General features: G+C 38.6%; 1 protein-coding gene across 4 annotated transcripts in view; it reads left to right on the top strand.

The window, feature by feature from the left end:
- The window catches only part of cicb (capicua transcriptional repressor b), a 49,020-nt gene that overhangs the window by 20,617 nt on the left and 12,691 nt on the right, over window positions 1-15,712 (top strand). For 3 of the 4 annotated variants that reach the window (XM_052147585.1, XM_052147583.1, XM_052147584.1), the window contains exons 3-7: window positions 12,689-12,838; window positions 13,128-13,284; window positions 14,486-14,594; window positions 14,684-14,866; window positions 15,026-15,158. In XM_052147585.1, coding sequence (XP_052003545.1) covers window positions 12,689-12,838; window positions 13,128-13,284; window positions 14,486-14,594; window positions 14,684-14,866; window positions 15,026-15,158 — 732 coding nt within the window. Of the gene's footprint in view, window positions 1-9,293; window positions 11,889-12,688; window positions 12,839-13,127; window positions 13,285-14,485; window positions 14,595-14,683; window positions 14,867-15,025; window positions 15,159-15,712 lie in introns of those variants that run through there. The other variant, XM_052147586.1, reaches the window with a different exon arrangement.

The following is a 15,712-nucleotide window of genomic DNA, read 5'->3' as shown; positions in this document are numbered from 1 at the left end:
CACGCACAACTCACCAAGTGCCCCACCGAGAGAACCACACATTATAGCGATCACAAAGAGGTTACCCAATGTGACTCTCCCTAGCAACCAGGCCAATTTGGTTGCTTAGGATACCTAGCTGGAGTCGCTCAGCACACCCTGGATTCGTACTTGTGACTCCAGGGGTTGTAGTCAGCGTCTTTACTCGCTGAGCTACCCAGGTCCCCACACACATCCTTCTTGATTTGTGTTATTTCCCATACAATACCCAAACTTATTGTCTGTCAGTTTGTGTTTGTGTAAAGGTAGAATTATTTTTGTTGTTTTTATTTAATAATATTAATGTGTTTGTTTGTGTCTCTAAATTTATAGAAGACATTCAGTGATGTTTGTACCCTGCTTATTTTTGTATTGACATACAGTATAGTCATATTGGGTAGAGGTTCTGTGGCTTGCATGCCAATGCGATTTCTATGTCTATGCATAGAGTATTTATGCACATATTCAATTATGTGTGGTGGTATGTTATTATCTGTGATCAAGAGTGTATATATTGAGTGATAGAGTGTGTGTGTGTGTGTGTGTGTGTGTGTGTGTGTGTGTGTGTGTGTGTGTGTGTGTGTGTGTGTGTGTGTGTGTGTGTGTGTGTGTGTGTCTGTCTGTGTGAGCGTGTATTTATCACTTTGTGGGTACCAAATGTCCCCATAAGGATAGTAAAACCCGAAATGTTTGACCTTGTGGGGACATTTTGTCGGTCCCCATGAGGAAAACAGCTTATAAATCATACTAAATTATGTTTTTTGAAAATGTAAAAATGCAGAAAGTTTTCTGTTAGGTTTAGGTTTAGGGGTAGGGTTAGGTTTAGGGGATAGAATATAAAGTTTGTACAGTATAAAAACCATTGTGTCTATGTAAAGTCCCCATAAAACATGGAAACACAACATGTGTGTGTGTGTGTGTGTGTGTGTGTGTGTGTGTGTGTGTGTGTGCGTGCGTGGCGTGCGTGCGTGCGTGCGTGCGTGCGTGCGTGTGCGTGTGTGTTAGAAATGACAAGAAGGCATTTGCAAAAAATAAAAATAAGGCCCAATCTTGTGGGCCTGACTTGACTCACAGGCTCATGAGAAAGCAGGAATAGACAGACACACAGAGGTAAAAAACAAATAGTAGATAAAATAAAATAAAATAAAACCCAGATAGCTAACCTCTATCGTGCTACAACACATTATAAGCAGTATAGGAGACGAGTACTCTGAAATGTAATAATTGAACGTTTGTTATTGTACCTTAATGACCGTGGAAATTCAAAATTAGACATGTTTATTTGTTTATGTATTTTTCTTTAGCTGTTAAACATATATAAATAGGGACTAAAAATGGTTCAAGGAAAACCCCCGAAGTTTTAAGTAAAACGTAACTGAAAACCGGAAAAAAGTGATTTTCAATAGTTCCGGAGTGAAAAGTTTATTTTTAAATGCTGGTGACCAGTTTTAATTGATTAATTTTGTTCTGATAACATTTTCATGAAACTAAAGACCAAAGGGTCACAGTACATTTTTGGAACTAAATCACTTCATGTTACCCATAAAAATGACACATGTGCTTTGATCCTGAAGGAAACTGCTGCATCACACATTTCTTTACCTAATTGCCCGTTGTGGATGTCACGTTCTGTGAGTGAAGACCTTTTTAACAACTATGTACAATTACTACATCTACTGTACATGCACATCTAATCCAGGTACAAGAAAAACATTATTAGAGGTAAAAAAGTCTTCACTGAATTATTGTTTGATGTGATGCATTTATACAGATTTGATGCTGTCGGGTTTTGACTATGAAGCAGATCTGTTAATAAAATTATACTTAACTGTTAATTTACAGCTTGTTATGATTTCTTTGCCAATAAATCCACCACACAGGAAAGAACATTTTTTATTTTTGCGTATTTTGGGCTTGTTTTTCCAAAACAGGTTGTTTGTTTCTCTTGTGAGATCTGGCAACACTACAATTTGTATTTCACACACCCATTAGTGCAGAATAATGACATTTTAAAAAGAACGTTATTAACCGTTCTTTTATTTTGTTCTAGTTACCTTTTAGAAAGGAGGCTGCAGAACTTCTGAACCCGAATGATAAAATACAGTTTTTGCTCAGAACGAACCAAAATGAAAAACATTTTGTTTATAGTTCCTGATATAAACTGACATTTTGTACAACAGCCCAAATTCATAATAATTTTTGACATTTCATAAATGTTAACAAATGTTTTATTAGTCAAACTTTGTGTGGAATGCGTTTGTCTGAGACAGCAAATATTTTCTTCTTAAAGAAGTACATTTTGAAGTACACATTGTTTGATTTTTGCGTACTGCTTGCATACTGTACTTACAAACCCATCTGTATTTTAAGTTGCTTTAAAAAATATTCTTAACTTATAAGTGTGTGTGTGTGTGTGAGCGTGTATTTATCACTTTGGATAGTAAAACCCGAAATGTTTGACCTTGTGGGGACATTTTGTCGGTCCCCATGAGGAAAACAGCTTATAAATCATACTAAATTATGTTTTTTGAAAATGTAAAAATGCAGAAAGTTTTCTGTGAGGGTTAGGTTTAGGGGTAGGGTTAGGTTTAGGGGATAGAATATAAAGTTTGTACAGTATAAAAACCATTATGTCTATGGAAAGTCCCCATAAAACATGGAAACACAACGTGTGTGTGTGTGTGTGTGTGTGTGTGTGTGTGTGTGTGTGTGTGTGTGTGTGTGTGTGTGTGTGTGTGTTTTCATCTCACATGTGTTTGTTGAGTACACTGTGTGAATTTGGAGGTTGTTATCAGCTTAGAAATGAAGAAATGATTGATCCAACTATATGCGTGATCCTAAATAGGGCTATTTTTAAAGGTTACTTTCCTCCAAAAGTACAACACTAGATTTAATTGCACACAATTAAAGTTTATTTATTTCATATATGTAAGAAATGATTTAGAGAAAAAAAAATACTAAATGCAATGTGACAATTGATCAATGCATCTTGCGTAAACAAATTATATTTTTCAGTTATTGTTGTTACATATTGTGAAGTACATTCATATAAAGGACACCTAAAATAAATTTAGACTATTTGGTTATAAGGGCATGCAAGGAGTTTTAAGCTGATATGTGAACCAACTGTTACAGCACATGAAAAAACACTAGCAAACCAGCTTAAATTCTTTCAGTGTGCAATGGGTGAAAATGGTTTCATCATGATGATCCTGACAGTATGATCACAAGTTATATGTTTGAATAGACAGGCAATTATGATTTCAGGTAGAATATACATATAAGAAGATAAAAAAATACATAAATAAACCAATGAAACAGGCTTCGGAAAATATTTTTGTAGTGTTTTCAAGGTAAAATGAAATGTGCAGCAAGTTAAAGTGTGAATATAATATAAATAATACATATATTTGAGAGAGAGTAATTATCTTCTAAATGATCTTATTTTGTATCGATGCATTTGAATCATTGAACTCTGGAATTGTAAGTTCATATTTGACTGTTATTAACCATGGCAACGACTCAAAACATTTTGCAATTCATTGAATCCACACCCTCTGCTTACATAGATATATAACTCTCCTGAGCTTTCACAAACAAGCGTAGGACATGATCTCTTCCATGTATGTGCAGAATTTTGAGTTGGCATCTGTCCTGTGACTGTGCAAGAATCATGTGTCCCCTTTCACCAGTGCTGTACTGGTAATGATATTTTAACTCCTTTCACCTTCTTATCTGTGTCACACTTTTCTACTCTTTTTCCACACCTTTATTTCTCTCTCTATCTTTCTTTCACTCTCTGGGTACAGCGTAAATTCTCTCTGGTTTCCCTCTGATCATAGATTGTTCCCAGGAATGCTAGGTATTCCCTTTCCATAGAGGGTTTCACCATGAAAACACAAACACATAAGCATTTAAAAGATAGACAGCATGTTATGATTTTTTTCCTTTTATATATTTGTGTGCCATTTTCACATATTTTACAATTGTAGGTTCATTTTAGTATTCATTGAATGCTTGATTTTAATGTTATATCGTAGCGGAGATCATAGGATCTGAAAATGTACTCCCGCACGACTCTTGCACTTACATTCACATAAGAGCCCCCATCTCTTTAATCTCTCCCCCACTCAATTCTGTGTCTGGCAAAGCTTTGCGATTGACTAGTTTTTCCATAGTGTAGTGCTGCCCTCATGTGGATAGAGAGTGCCATTACAAGCACGTACCTGCTTACAGTATCTGCTCTACATTTTCTTTTTATATGAGGTTCATGTCGTGTACCTACACCAGATTCACCAGATTTCTTTCTAGCAGCGGTATAAATTATATTAGTGCATGGAAGTGAATAAAGAGAGCTAGAAAGGGCTGTAGATATAGATTATTTTTTGGTTAGCTACCATAATTAATTTTTATTCTCCTCCAAATGCCCTTTGGAAAGTAGCTGGAATCCTGGTAGTGGCAGATGGCAGCAGTGATATAAATATCTTAAAAAAGGGCAGTGTGTGTGGAGATGGTATCCTGGTCAGTGGTCACTGGAGTGGCATGAGAAACAGTACCCACAATGTTGTTGCCATGGCAACAGGGAATGGGCTTTTTGAGATTGTGTTTGAATTACGTAAAAACAATGATTGGACAGGATTGGGAAAAGAAAGGTTTTGGAGGATGGGGCTTACAATGTTAACCCGTAATCATACCGGGCTTAACCCATCTCTACATGACAGTACTGTCGCTCACAGCTAAATAACTTATTATTTTAGATATTTTAATAATGCTTCTGGCAACTCTTTATTTGTTTAGCTTGAGCTACAGTAAATCCTTGTAGTCTTATTACTAAAGTTGAAGGTTGTGCATGCATTTTTGTTTTTCCTTAAGTCATTTAAAAAAAAATCAGCAAAGAATGAGTTAAGAACTTGTTTACTATGATCATAGTCTTAGCTGGAGGTTTTCAGTTTGACCTGATTGGCTATTGCCAGGAGCTCAGTGCAAGCTCAATGGCTAAGAGAGAGATTAGCTCCGCCTATTGCTGTGAAATTGTGTTATAGAGAGGAGACACGTCTGTTGACACATTCTTACCTCAGTTTGATTTGTTTGCATTTCAGTAAATCATTTAAATGGAGTTTAATATGTGTGCTCACAGAATCTGTCTTTCTTTCTGTAACTTCTTGTCTGTCTATTGCCATCGTCCCACATACTGTACTGTGAGCAAGGCAGTTTTCACAACTCCCTTCTCCCATCCTCTCCATAGAATGACTCTTGTTCTATTTTTATTCGCCTGACTTGTACAGTTTCCCTCCCCTTCCCACCCATTTTCCCTCTCTTTTCTCAAACATTCCACAGTGACTGATTTATTTTCATCCACTCTTGAGGGTTTCTCTGTTTGGTACTGCCATATGTAATGTGTAGGGTAAGCTTCAGGCACGTATACAGTGGAAGATATTACTGAGATGATAATATTATGTGGTTTTGTTGGCCACTATGTTTGTGTGGAAAGTGTTACTACAGTCATGGTTCTCTCTCTTGCTCTCTCTCTCTCTGTCTCCCTCTTTGTCTCTTTCACACAACCCTTCCTCACTGTAGCGTGACTGTTTGTGAGGGGACTGACTGATACTGGGCATAAGGCCAATACCCCTCTGCCCCATACAAACAAGTCAGTCACTGAACTCTCTCATGCTCAGCACACACACACAAACCTACTCACAGGCACAAAAACATTCGTATCCACTGTGAGCATGCTCCTGTTGCTTGAGAGTTGTATGTCTGATAATAGTGTTTTCGAACAGTCACCTTTGTCTTTGACATCATCACTATCAGTCACTTCACTGGTCAATGTCCTGATGATGGAAATAACAGTGCTATATTAATGCACTAAACCAAAACAAAATGTTCTGTTCTTAATTAAGGTAATGGCATGAATAAATAGTACAAGTTATAAACCCACCCACAATGTTATGTGAAGTGTTTTTTTGTTCTTTCTCCTAATTTTTAAATTAGGTTTTGTTTAGTTCTGTTTGTGCAATGGTTGTGGCTTCATTAACAGTTGCAATGTCTCCAAGAAAGATACTACTAATGACAAATGTCATTTGTGTCCTGTTTTGTTAACCCACCACCACACTTATGGCTCCTAGGCACTACACGACTTTCAAAGACGTCGGATCGTGGTACTGTTCATATTACAAAACTGTCTGTCTTGTCACTGAAGTCGTAGCTTTTTCAAATTACATGACGAATCCGCGACAGGTGTGAACACATTACAAGACATTTCACTTTTGACGAATCCCCGACGACTCTGTCTGGACTCCAAATTACATTTCACAACAGAGTAAGTGATACGAGATACGAAAACAAATGCGTGATCATATGTTATGCATTTCAGAATATGATGTGTATGTTCTTAATCACATTTGGTTACAATATGAAAAAGTAGCTCCTACTGAAAAATCTACTTATTTGCTTACCTGACTGTCCAAGAGAATTGACAATTTCTCTCCAACTGTACTCTTTCTTCACCCGGTTGTGGTACAGTTCAGAGGAAACATCAAATAGGCACTGGTGTTCCTGCCAATGTTCCACTTATTTTTCCTCCATTTCTTCGGTCCAATTAGACTTTCTTGATACCGCAGACATGCTAGTTGATGTTCTGTTGCAGGTACATCAGGACTCCACCCACTGAAACTTCCCGTGCCCAGTTTCTTGCTCTCTCATTGGCTGTAGGTCAATGGTGCTGTTGTATTCAGTCAAAACATATTACACACTGCAAGGTTTGGAGTCGCAGACAGCTCCAGATATTTAAAATTGTAGATATCTCGTTGACATCGGCGAGACGTCGCGATTCTCTCAGTTCGCATCTTTCAATCTATTTCATACATTGCGATCATTGTTCACGGGAGCGAGCTCCGATTTGTCCATGATTTCAGGCTTTTGTCGGCGATCTCCACAAACCTGTCGGCGAGTGAAATTCGGGCTTAAAATCGTGTAGTGTAAACTCGGCATAAGCAAGAATGACTGAAAACATACTCCTGCACCCACTTTCCACTCCTCTGAAGTGGTAAAGCAGGCAGATGTTCATGGCTTAAGGTTATAATAGGCACTTTTCCAATGCACGGTACGGTTCGACTCTCCTCAACTCTACTCGCTTTACTTTTCAGAGCTTGCATTTCCACTGCAGTTAAGTGACACCTAAACGTGGGTGGGATTATAGGCTGATCGTCATAGTTGCACCACCTCTACTGCCGTGACATCATCTTAAACATGACACAAACTGACCAAAACAATAACACTACCGCTAGCTGTTAGCTACTAGCTCATCGTGCTGCATAAAGCAGTTGTTGCACTGTGATTTTACACAAGTGTAAATTGTTCTGGTTGTTTTAGAAGCAAGCTTCCAGTTGCTGATCAACTAAATAAAGTGAAGCTTTCAAACAGAGTATAAAGTTAACGTAACATAACAAACCATCCTCCATCGTGAACTCCAGCCGTGGCATTCTCCCTCCCATTGCTCGCCAGTCTAGATAGCGTCCATTTGGTCGAACCACCTCCATTTTTCTTGATGGTTCTGTAGTCACTTTTAAGTAGTTTTTTTAACTTTTCCCTACACCTGTTGGTAGGTCCGGTGGTAGCCGTGTGCGGCCAACAGCTGAGACACTTCGCTTATCGCTAACGAGTGGACCGTCTGCACCTTGTTTATTGACATGGCGTGGTTTTGCGCACAGCCGTTTCTTTTTTCACAATTTGAAAGTCGTGTGAGCAAATGATACTGCTATCACTGTTGCTAACTTTAAAACTAGCGGGTTGATGTCGCGTGTCGGAAATCCAGTGACACTGGTAGTGACGATTCTCCCTGACCAATCAGTGATCTGCAGGATTATGACGTCACATTTAGTATCGACTCGGCTCGCTTGGAACCTCGATCGAGGTGGTACTAAAAAAAATATCAGGTACCAGGTACCATCCACAGTGGAAAACCCCCAAAAAGGAAGCAGAGTCGAGTTGAGTCGAGTTGTACCGTGCTGTGGAAAAGCCCCAAATGTGATCTAAAATATAAAAAAAGGAGTAAAATGTACAAAGTCTAATGCTACAGCAGAGTTTATTGAACGAGCAATGACATTTGTTTGCATTTGTTGGTAATTCTTGTTTCAGAGTGTGAATACAAATTATATGGTTTTAGTGTGTGAAACAGCTGAGGAAATGTTTCCTCTAAATTATTTATTGCATTAGTTACACAAGTACCTGTGTGTGTGTCTTTGTCAACAGAAAATATATTTAACATTATTTAATTTTGCAAATAACACGTTGTATTTATAATATCACGTTTATAGTTTTTTTCTATACATGAATATATACCCTGCCTTTTTATATATGTATTTACCCCCTGTCCCTCACAAGGGGCTCATATTAGGGGTGTCCTTCGGGCCATCAATAAGTTTGAAAACACCTGCACTAGACTGCTTGAAGGATAGTTCAGCCAAAAAATTGTATCCTCTCATCATTTACTCACCCTTATGACATCCCATGTATCCCATCCCTCATGTGCATGACTTTCTTTCTTCTGCAGAACACTAAGATTTTTAGAAGAATATCTCAGCTCTGTAGGTCCATACAATGCAAAGTTAAAGTGGAGATTCAAGCCTATCATATCACTTCTAAAGATATGGATTTAAACACTGGAGTCATATGGATTTCTTTTATGTTTCCTTTATGTGATTTTTGGAGCTGAAGTATTCTAATAAAAATCTTTGTTTTCAGTAGAAGTCTATTTTTATTTATTTTCTTTTATGTAGATAATTCATAAAACAATTGGTTTGTTATAATACAATCAGGCATTCTTTGTGGGGAAAAAAAAAAAAGTAAAGGTGGATTATGAGTATTTATGGCGCCCCCTCCTTTGAATAGCCATACATGGAATTACATTTAAAACTGCGGTTTGGGAAGGATTGAGCTTGTCCATGTGTCACATGGCCTTGAGTCGTATTAATCTGTGTACTTAATCGATGCGCTAAACATTTTAATGCATCTGTTGTAACCCTAATAAACACAAACCTGGGATTAGTAGAATACCTTATATGACATGCCATGTTTTGGTCCAATAGAAGAGTGCAGCAGCTTCAACGTCACAGTGGGCCCAAATATCACGAGAACCCACGTAAAATAATCATGGCCCAGATTCTTTAGAGTGTTAAATATTTATTAGCTGCTTTTACATCCGCGGCCAGTGGGACGCCAAAAGCCAAAGCCGGATTTGCATACGACTGACATTCCAACGCAAGCTCGCACCAATCATCTTGTCGGATCGTCTTGCGATAGGTTGTGTCGTAAGACCAATCTAAGACAGCATTCAAAGAGTAAGGCGGGTCACGGGCTGGGCGAGGTTGACACGCTGATAGAGCGAAAGAGGGCAGTCTACTGGTACTACACAACAGGAGGAAGAGGGAAGGAAAGACAAAAAGAAAGAAAGAAAGGCTTTGCGAAGCGAGAGAAATCGAGGGAAGAGTCGTGGCCAATGGAATGATGTTATGATACAACGAGTTTTTACTACAAACACATACGGCTGAGCTGGGCCGCCGCGGGTCGCCTAGGGTCGGAAAGTGACCCTGCTGCAGGAGAACCGCGCTGGACTTTACGGGTTATTAATACTGTTCAGACCCGTCATTTCATCGCAGCAGCATTGCGACGGATTAGCCCTTCTGTTTTGTATTTCCCCCCCGAGTCATCTAATTGAGGATTTTTTTACTAGTCTTATGATCGCGTCAGAGCTGAAGTCGAGGAGTTTAGTGGTCGATTAGCCTTTTGAATGAGACTTATTGAGTCTGGGGTGTGTGCGAGGGAGGGGGTGTCGGAGAAGGCATTTAAAACGAGAAGTCGTAGCATTGGTTTAACTTGCAACTAGAATTGTAATTTTAACCTGATTTAAACTGCAATAGACCACAAAATAGCCCTGCAACTGCAAGAAGGAAATGCATCATGTAAAATAAAGGAAAGAAGGATACACGATGCTCTCTTCGTTTAGGAATAGATGATCAGCGTGCGGCTGTACAGGGGGTTCTCTCTTTCTTTTTACATAATATGAAATGCTGCTTTTATATTAGATTTGGTCTCTTGCAGTGGGTCGGTGGAATTGAGTGGCAACTGTTTTGTTATAGTCCATGTAGACCATTTCAAACAGGCACACCTTCACTGGAAGTATAGTTCAACATTTAGGAATGGGTCATTTGTTTTCTGGACATCACTCATGTAATTACAGCTACAGTGTTACAACGGTGTAACTAATGATTGTTCATTTGGAACATCGCACAGGTGGATCGCGTTTTTTGGTTATGTAAACCGGTTGTCTTTCTATCCGAGACCCCTGGCTTTTCGCTGTCAGGCTCGGTCGCTTCTTTCCGAGTAGTGCTAGAGTTTTTAGCCGTGACATGAGGACAGGTTCTGTGGTGGCGCTCGGCGGTGCGGATGCGATACCAGGGGCGTTCCCGAGGAGATGGTCTCATCTGGAACTGTGCTGCTGAAACCAGGTCCGGATCTCCACATGCAGCCCTTAAACCAAAGTGACAATACGGAATGAGTCCGTTAACTGGTTGTGTACGGGGCAGGATGTAATTATGCGTTTGTCGTTCAGAGATTAGTGAGGAAACCAAGCGTTGTTTACCAGACTGATAAAATTGGATCAGATGTGAAACAGAATCTGGATCTGATGAAGTCTTGCACTGACAGCCAGAGAGAATAATAGTGACCACGTGAAGAAAAAAACCCAGATGTGTTTTACATGTGGCGTTTTAGTTAATCATTTCATTTCCTGACTGATGGTTATTTTTCTATTTCATCTTTTGGGGTTTAGGAAGTCGCTTCTGTAGTGTGTCGCACCCCAAAGAATAAATTACACTCGCACTGCGTTGTAGTAGCACCATTTCTTACGATCGTGTAAATGACGATGCTAGCCTGCTAATCTGGCAGATTTGGGCTTCCCATTTTCACCTTTTTAAGCATTTCACTTTTCAGTTTTGATAGCAATGTCGCTCTTTTGTCTTTTTTTATAACTGCAGTTTGTATTTTTTTTTTTGCCAAATAAATTATTAAACGTTCATTTTATGTGTAAACCCCCTGGGCTGAGGTGAGCTCAGGTTGCGATTGTTGCACTACTCGAGCTCGAGGATGACCGAGAGGCCTACTTAACCCCTTCGTCACCACATCCAGCCGCCAGTGTAAACAAGCTCAGACGAGAAGGGGGGCGTCGGGGGCAAACAGGACCAAAATACACAAATAAATAAACGACATAATCCAAATAAAACCAAACCTGCTTATCATATTGAATCACAACAGCGTTATTATACAGCAGCGTGCGTAGTAATCGCAATAACTGTACAGTAAAGCGTTTAACACCAAAGTCGTCATTTGTTATTAATCTGCGCGTTCATGGAGAGGTGAGCGCCGCTTGACTTCTTTCTGTGCGGTACTTGATTGCACACTGTCATAATTTTTACATGGTTATCTGGTGTCTGAACCGATACATCTAAGAAAAGGGAAGGACGTGATCATAAACAAAATATTAAAGTAATTGCACGACAGTATGGCACAGCAAGGCATTTAGTACCAACATGACGAAACTCCACGAGATGGACTCTGACGGCATCGATTATGGCTGCTAATTTTCATCGCTGGACTCAACATCACCTGTCTACGAAAATCATCATGTGGATACTTCACTTTTAATAACTTGCGTTATCTTGTATCGGACGGACATTTGAAAAATAACCTTTTTGTATTGGACATATTACAAGTTTCTGAAGTTTTCTCAAAAAAACAAAAAAGTATTCAAGGAACCTCAACCATGTTTTCATCGGAAAGCCCGCAGTATCTTCGCCAAGGACTCAGCATGTTTGGTCAGTCATTATTATTTAACCTGTCTGATTTAGTTTTCTCTTATATTATACAAGGATATAAAGAAGAGGAAAGAAAGCGAACTCTCGCGAATGTAATACAACATTCTTATATTGTGGTAATAATCACAAAATCAGTGCATTGACAAATTGTTCGAGAAACCTATTAATCGGGTGTTTTTAAGTGATTTCTCCAAATACCTGCTTAATATGATTTAGGAACAATTTGTTCATGCACCTACTATATTCTTTATAATACAGCAGTGATGCTAATGAAATAATGTTTTAATTGAGTTCTGTCAGTGAAGACAGTTCTCATTTATCTGTTCTTCTACCTGTTTGTTTTTAATGTACGGTACTCATGAATCATGTGCCAAGAACATGAGTTTATACTTCTAACATTCAATCTTTTTTTTTACAATATAACTGTGAATAAATGAGAATCTTTTAGTTGTTTTTCTGAAATGTTTGGGTCTCCTTGTTCATCTAAAAAAATTATTATATTCTATCATTGCTCTCCCTCCTTAATTTGAGTCTGAGTTGACTTTTGTATGCTTTGTCATTATTCAGAAATTATGGTGGCTGACACTGAGATGTGTGAATCCCTGCATCATACATTCTTATTGAGACATCTGTTTTTTTTAATAATACCATTAAGTCTTAATATGGCATAATATTTATTATCTGCATACATCTGGCCATTTATGTGGCTTGTCAGTCTTAGATTGAAGTGTTGATATGGTTTATTGCTTGGTGTTATTACTAGCTAGCTAGACTGAGTGCTCTGTTATTGTCTTCTGTAGTGTGGACAAATGTAGAGCCCAGATCTGTTCCAGTGTTTCCTTGGCATTCATTGGTCCCTTTCCTGGCACCCACCCAATCAGATCCATCGGCTCAGCCTGGTGAGGGCCAACAAAATGTCAGTCATCCGCAGACAGCCTCTCTGAAGAAAGGTAATTTACTTTGTGCCGCCCTCTGTGTGATTACAAAAATGAGCTAAAAAGTGTTTGTGAAAATGTTGGTGAGATTATAAAAAGTCTTTATTTTCAGTATTCAAAAGATTTAGAAGCATATTTCCTTGAATAGTCCGAACCCTGTTATGTATTTGGTCTCCTCTTTCACATCTGCAGTGGCTCTCTGTAACTCTAGCTTCTTTAATTTAGCTATTACCTAATCCATCGATTTACCTCAAGAGGTTTTCATTAAAGATGCTGTAATGATTAACCCATCTTTCTCTTTCAGAGTTTCAGAGCGGGTCAGTGCTGAAGGAGATTATAGAGGGAGCACCTAACCCTTCCTCACGCCCCACTCCCTCCACTGATGAAGTGCCCCCGGAGAGAGAGAAGGATGCGGAGAGAGAGAGACCTGACAGTGAAACTGAAAGTGACGTGGATGATCCGTAAGTGATCTAGTATGCGTGTTGGATGGGTCATTCTTTTTGAATGTGTTTTGTTGCCGGTGTTCCTGTGTGAGGAAAGAGCTGCATAATGACACCACAAAGAAAAGAGAGAATAAAAGCTTTCCACTTTCTCCTGTGCCTGTGTGTGACAGGATCAAACCAGGGGCAGTTTACATTTATGAACTGTCATCTGAATATATGTCTGTATCTCTGTCTCTCTCTCTCTCTCTCTCTCTCTCTCTTATTTACCCTCTCCCTTATATTAAATATGTTAATTTTATTTTCAAATCATCTGGTTCAATTTATGCTAAACTTTATTATCTTTCCATTAAGGTGTTGTTGACTTTTGTGAAGCATCCATCCCTCTTATTTGGCACACTGGATATTATAGACATGTTAAAGCTCTTTGTTGTCTGCTTTGGTGGTAAGCTGCAAAGCAGTAGCTCATCGACACAGTGCATTGCAGTTTTCAGTAATTGGCTTGGTATGTTCTGCTGTATTATTTCACGCCATTGTGAAAGGCCCTGAGGGTTTTCCGCGAGTGAAATTTGTGGATCTTTTGGGTCTGTTTTTTAGCCACAGTAGCTGTAAAGTCGTGACAGCGTAATAATTATCAATTGAATAATACCAAAATGCTTGTATAACAGAAAACCATAATAAAGTGCACACAAGTAGAAATACTTAATCTCCATAATTAATAAAAAAAATAACTCTGATGAAGTAATGATGCTTAAGTTGGTCTTGGGGTCTTGGGGAAAAAAGAAAACTGTGATGAAGTGATAACAGAGGAAATTAATTCTGTATTTTCTTTGTAGCAATGTAGCATTTGAGTGAGTGGTTTTCTATCAACTTTGCACATCAACAAAGTTGATACAACTTTGTATATCAACTCATAAGTAAAGCATTGTGTGTATATTAAAGAGAGAGAGTGTGTGTGTGTGTGAGAGACAGAGAAAGAACACCTTAGCTGGTGTGCTTGACTGATAGGAAAAATCAATGTAGTACTATATTGCAAAAACCATTGGTCACTATTTGGAGTCATAGCAATTATGCAGAGTAACAATTTTTCAGTTATTCTTCTAATTATTTTACATATTTGGTATTAAGAACACAATGCATAACTCCAGTGCATAACGATGCATACTGCATAATCCATCTGATTATACCCCTCAGATAATAAACTGATGTTTTCTGTGTCCAGGTTTTTCCCAGGTGTTCTTCCTGATCCGCCAATCTCTGCATCTCCTGGAAAGCGTAGATCACAGTCCCTCAGTGCACTGCCCAAGGATGACAAAAACAGTCCTGGCAAGGTATATTTATATGTGTGTGCTTGCACAGTTTCACTTTATCTTCACACAGATACATCCACTCATTACTTCTTACCCTCTATGTTTTACAGAGAGAAAAAGATCACATCCGGAGGCCCATGAACGCATTTATGATCTTCAGCAAGCGCCACCGTGCGCTGGTTCATCAGAGGCACCCAAACCAGGATAACCGTACTGTCAGCAAGATTCTTGGAGAATGGTGGTATGCCTTGGGACCCAAAGAAAAACAGAAATACCACGATCTTGCATTTCAGGTTAATGGAACTCCCTAACACTTGTTTAGATGCATGTTTAGACACATAAATGAATTTGTGTAAATTAATTTGCGTCTACTTTGTGTCCATATTAAGTCTTTCCAACCTTTTATTGTTTTAGTTTGTTATTCTCTGTTGGTTTCTATCCCTTGTTCTTAGGTGAAGGAGGCACACTTTAAAGCACATCCTGACTGGAAGTGGTGTAATAAGGACAGGAAGAAATCCAGTAGCGAGGGACGTGGTATTCCAGGGAGCAAAGACATCCGTGAGAGGAGCATGTCAGAAACCACAGGTATGTAACAGGAAAAGCAGTGCAGGGCATAGTTTCACCATGGATACACATATTTTTTTTAAAGTGATTGTGATTTGTTATCAGTTCAATATTTTATCAGCTTTTTTGAAAGGATTATGAAATTTAATAACATTGGCCCTAAAAATTCAGTAACGCTGACAATTCAGTATTCATTCTTATGAATATGAATGGATGAATTGAATTGAATTATATAACAAAATATCAAACCAAGCGGCATTTGCAAACAAATGGTCCTAGACATTTTCTCAGAACTGTGTTCTTTTTTTCATAGCCAGTTTTGTAATGACTTTTATGTGTGGTGTATGATGAAGTCAGTTCCCTCAAGTTCACACAGGTTTTGTAGAAGAATCATCAAAGGTGTAGTTCATCACATTAACTGTGAACATGTTCAACTAATGTTTGACAACCAGAAAGTGTCCAAATATGTTTTTGCCTTAAGTTTGAACAATAAATCTATTGTTCAGTCATTTGAAAGCTAAAAACGTCTTTTTAAATAATTTGCTTGTAATGTTTGTTTGTGGTATGTTTCTTTA

The sequence above is a fragment of the Xyrauchen texanus genome, chromosome 17 (assembly GCF_025860055.1).
Source record: "Xyrauchen texanus isolate HMW12.3.18 chromosome 17, RBS_HiC_50CHRs, whole genome shotgun sequence".
Classification (NCBI taxonomy): Eukaryota; Metazoa; Chordata; class Actinopteri; order Cypriniformes; family Catostomidae; genus Xyrauchen; species Xyrauchen texanus.
This window is presented reverse-complemented; position numbering and strand designations above follow the sequence as displayed.